At 69.4% G+C, this 4,318-nt stretch overlaps 2 protein-coding genes across 2 annotated transcripts in view; one reads left to right on the top strand and one right to left on the bottom strand.

Moving 5' to 3' along the window:
* LENG9 (leukocyte receptor cluster (LRC) member 9) overlaps positions 1 to 1,413 on the top strand; it is a 2,691-nt gene extending 1,278 nt beyond the window's left edge. The window contains exon 2 of the mRNA XM_012733550.1: positions 24 to 1,413. Coding sequence (XP_012589004.1) covers positions 24 to 1,399 — 1,376 coding nt within the window. The 3' untranslated portion in view covers positions 1,400 to 1,413. The remainder of the gene's footprint in view (positions 1 to 23) is intronic.
* A 39-nt stretch (positions 1,414 to 1,452) lies between these two features.
* LENG8 (leukocyte receptor cluster (LRC) member 8) overlaps positions 1,453 to 4,318 on the bottom strand; it is a 9,111-nt gene continuing 6,245 nt past the window's right edge. Inside the window, exon 15 of the mRNA XM_012733571.1 lies at positions 1,453 to 2,675. Within this exon, the coding sequence (XP_012589025.1) occupies positions 2,513 to 2,675 (163 nt within the window). The 3' untranslated portion in view covers positions 1,453 to 2,512. The remainder of the gene's footprint in view (positions 2,676 to 4,318) is intronic.

Here is a 4,318-nt window from a genome sequence, read left to right as displayed (position 1 = left end):
TCCCGGGGCGCCGGCCCCCGCAGGGGCGCGAGGCGGGACCGAGGCCGAGGCGGAAGCCAAGGTCGGCACCAAGAAGCCGCCGCTGCGCACGGCCTCGGCCGTCATCCAGCGCATCCGCTGGGATCCGCGCTTGGACCCGGCCGACTTCTCGGTGGGCTACATCGACCGTTTCCTGGGGGTGCGCGAGGAGCCCTTCGGCGCCTTCTGCTGGGACGAGCCGCTGGCGGCGCTCGGGCCCGGCGTCCTGGCGGTGCCGCAGCACCGGGTGCGCTACTTCCGCCACCGCGGCCGCCTGGTGTGGGACCGCGCCTCGCGCACCGACCTCGTCTTCGGCTCCGGCTCGGCGGCCGGCCGCGGGCCCACCATCTTGGACCTGCTGGACGGCGGGGGCGTGCCCGGGGACCGCGGGGCGGAAGGCAGTCAGGGCGCGGTGGTCGGGGGCGCGCTCGGGCCTGCGGACGCCCAGGACGGCTGGGACGGGGCGGAGGCCGACGCGCAGGACCGTGAGGACCCGCCGGGAGGCGCCCGAGGCGGAGGGCCGGGAGAGCCAGCCCGTACGCAGCTCGCAACATCCCCGGCCCAGGAAGGTGGAAGCCCCGAGGCCCGGCTCCCCGCGTGGCCGGTAGCAAGAGCCCCGGCGCACGAGCCGGGCGAGGCTGGAGGCCGGACTTTCGCGGCGGCACGGCTGGAAAGGGCGCGGAGTCCGGCCACTGCCATCCGGCCCCCAGAGCCGCAGGCCGAGTCCGGAGGACAGCCTGGGGGGGCAGGCCCGGACACCGAGCGGGGCCTGGGGGCCGGACCCTGGGAGCGCGCAGGACACGGGGCCGGGGCCGCCGCCCGGCAGCCGCGGCCCACACACTTCGTGGCGCTGATGGTGACTGACCCTGAGCTGCGGGCAGGCGTGGCCAGGGCGCAGCAAGAGCTGGTACGCGCCTCTTCCGCCTGCGCTGCATTCAACGTGCCCCCTCAGGCCCTGCACGTGACACTGGCCTTGCTCCGCCTGGCCGGCCCTGGGGAGGTGGAAGCCGCAGTGTCGGCCCTGAGACGGGTGCTCTTGGTCCCCGGGCTTCAGGCACCCCAGAGGCTGAGCTTTAGGGAACTGGTGCTCCTGAACCCCCATGTGCTCTGTGCCCCGCCTTCCCCCTCCCTGGAAAGCATGGCCCAGGAACTGAGCCAGAGGCTGGAGGCCCAGGGCCTGAGAGTGCTGCAGCCTCCTGAAGGCCTGCGTCCCCACCTCACCCTGGCCAAGGTGCCCCGGGGCTCCCCAGTCTGCCTCCCGAAGCCCGAGCTCGGGCCTGGGCAGGAGCTGGGCGACCAGCCCCTGGGGAAACTCTGGCTGTGCCGCATGGGGAGGGCGGGGGACACCTACGACCCAGTGGCGGAGATTGCCCTGGAGTGACAGCGCCACACCCCTCCGGGACACACTCAGGAAGCCCAGTCCAAGCAGAGAGAACAGGTGTGCTCTCTCGCTCTCTCTTTAATTTTGGTTTCTCTCAAGCTTCAAATGGTGCGCAGTGCTCCAAGGAAAGAATGAAGGAGGAAAGGGAGGAGGAGGGGAGGGGGCAGAGGAGAAACATCTGGAAAAAAAGCAGCCTGACAGTCCAGCTGTTTGCAGACGCATTGCACGCCCTCCAGTTACATGGCAGAAGAGGGAGGGAGGGAGGCCGAAAAGAAAAAGGGAGGAAGAAGAAAAATAACTGAAATAAACACACACAGAAAGAAGGAAGGAAACATGACGTGAGCTGGTGATCCATGGAGTGGGAGGGGAGGGAACTGCTTTACCTGTGCTGAACCGAGGGAGGAAAGGGACAGGAGGGGGGGGAGGGGAAAAAAAACCAGGAGAGACATTGGGGGTGGAGGGAGGGGGGACACGAGACAACTTAATGCAACTGCAGACGAGGTGGCCGGCCGGCGAGGTCCCGCGAAGGCCCCCGGAGTCCTCGGAGCGCCGTGGCGGGGGGGATCGGGCGGGGGCGATGGCGTCGGCGTTTCCGGGGTGGGGGGCCGAAGGCAGGGCACAGTCTCTCCATGGCTCCCCGCACCCCAAACACGGTGGCCCCGGGGGGCTGGGCAACAAGAGTCTGTGGCGGGGCCGAGGCGGCGGCGGGCGGGCGTGCTGGCCGCGCCGCAGCGGGCACAGGCGGGGCGGCCGGTCCTCTTCCGCTGGCCCCCCAGCTTGGGACAGGCCAGCGTGCCGGGTCGGGTGCCGGAGTACGAGCTCGAGAGAGAGAGAGAGAGAACACTGAGACAGCATTAGTGCAGGTGCCGGGACGGACGAGCCTAGACTGCGCCCCACCCCCCGCTGCCCTTCCCCCCAACCCTCTGAGGCCAAAAATAAAAATGTAGAAAAAACTCTCTGTACAGACTCCCCGGTGGGAAACGGGGAGGGGAGGGTGGCTCCTCCTGGAGCCCACTCCCCAAAATTAATTTACAGCCCAAGTCCACGGCTCAGAAACAAACTCCGCAAAGGCCGCGCAGTGGGGCGCAGCCCCGCCCCGCCCCGTCGCGGTGCTCAGAAGGCTGACAGCTGCGCCAGGCTGAGGCGGCAGTCGATGCTGGCGTTGTCCAGGCCCGCGTAGGCCAGGCCCAGGGGCTCTAGGAAGGCCCGGCAGGCGGCCTCGCCCTCGAAGGCCAGCTCGGCCTGCAGGTAGGAGACGGGCAGCGCAGGGCGGAAGCTAGGAGACAAGAGGAGAAGGCGATGAGGGGGGCAGAGGGCAGGGGAGGGCCCCACGAGCGGGTGGGGGGCCCCCCATTCGGGCACCCAGAGGGTTTCCTCAGCACGGCACCTGCCAACTCTCACCCTGAGCCCGCCTCCCCCCTCGGGCTTGGGGGGGCCCAACCCCGGCGGTGCCCCCCCTTACCCTCACTTACCTGTGCGGGGAGTGGGAAGGTGAGGGGGTAGGAGGGAAGGGCCCGGCTGGCTCCTCCACTGGCCTGAGGGCTGAGCAGACCCCCAGAACGGGGCCCGCGTGGTGGAGGGGCAGGGCCCGACAGAGACCCTCTCCACTGTGGGCTGGGGAGGGAGGTCTGACAGCTCTCTGGGGGCACACCTGCCCGCAAGGCTCCCCTTGCCCTGCCTGAAGTCAAGGTACCTCTGGAAAGCCCAGGGGTCTCACTCAATACCGAGACAGAGACTTCCGGTCCCAACAGGAAGCCACTGAGCACACCCCCAGCACAGACAGCTGTTGGCCCCCACCGGGTTCTCCTACCCAGCGTCAGCTGCCTCCATCCACACTGAGCAGAGCGCCCCAGAGAAAGGCAGCTGTGGTGTCACCAAGGCAGCAAGGGGCGCAAAGCATGGCACCGGAGTCTACTTGCTACCCCGCTTCCCTGGGACCCTAAGGGTCCCTGGGGGCGCCTGGCACCTCACCCGAACACAGTCTCGGGATGCCTGCTATTGGTGGGGGTGGGGGTGGGGGGAAGGGTGCACGTGTGTGTCAAGGAATGGCGGCATCACCCTCGTCGGTGGGAAGCTGTGTGGGCACGGCCAGGGCCACTCCCCCAGGGCACCCCAACTACAGCCAGCCACACCCACAGACGAGGCAAGGCAGCTCTGCCCTGCGAGCAGCGCAGTGCCGGCCTGACCCTGCGCAGAGGGGTCCTTCTCGCTCCCAGGTCACCAGCCCTGTGCACCGGGCCTGCGACGGCCCCGCCTGCTGCTCTAGTCTCATGCTCCCATCCGGCTCCCCTCGAGTCTGGGCTGAGACCATGCTCTGGCGCGCCGCTCCTAGCCTCCGGCCACAGCCGCGCCAAGCCGGCCACAGCCGCGCCAAGCCGGCCACGGGCTGCCTTCCAGCTGCCGCCTGCCATCAAGGCCCTCGGACCCACGGATGCTCACCAGCGGCCCTCCCCAGGAGCCAGGCGACTCCTGCGGGCGTGTCCAGCTTCCGGGGCCTCCCTCCCTCACTGCCAGGCGCGGCCTGGCTGCCCTGTGCTGCTTGGGGCCCGAGAACCTCCCGCCTACCCTGAGCAGCCCCAGGCGGGCACACGGGGGGTCGGGCCTGGCACCAGGCCCGGGGCGCCAGAGAGCTCAGGACACCACCAGCGGCCGAGTGCTCCCCTAACTCATCACACTTGCACGACAGCTCACGGGGCTGGAGCCGCGTCCTGAGGGAGCAAGGCTGTGTTCTAGCCTGTCTCCACACACAGGCGCATGGTGGCAGAAGTCAGGGAAGGTGGCGAGGAACCTCGGAGTGGGGGAGCCCAGAGCAAGGCGGCCGTCTGGGTCCAGGTGCCGTGAGCAGGAAGAACAGAGGCCGAGGGCGGAGAGCGAGCCCCGAGCCACGCGCGAGAAGGGGGGAGGGCGAGACGGGGCCCG

Source organism: Condylura cristata, unplaced genomic scaffold (genome assembly GCF_000260355.1).
Source record: "Condylura cristata isolate star-nosed mole 26May11 unplaced genomic scaffold, ConCri1.0 scaffold00041, whole genome shotgun sequence".
Taxonomy (NCBI): Eukaryota; Metazoa; Chordata; class Mammalia; order Eulipotyphla; family Talpidae; genus Condylura; species Condylura cristata.
This window is presented reverse-complemented; position numbering and strand designations above follow the sequence as displayed.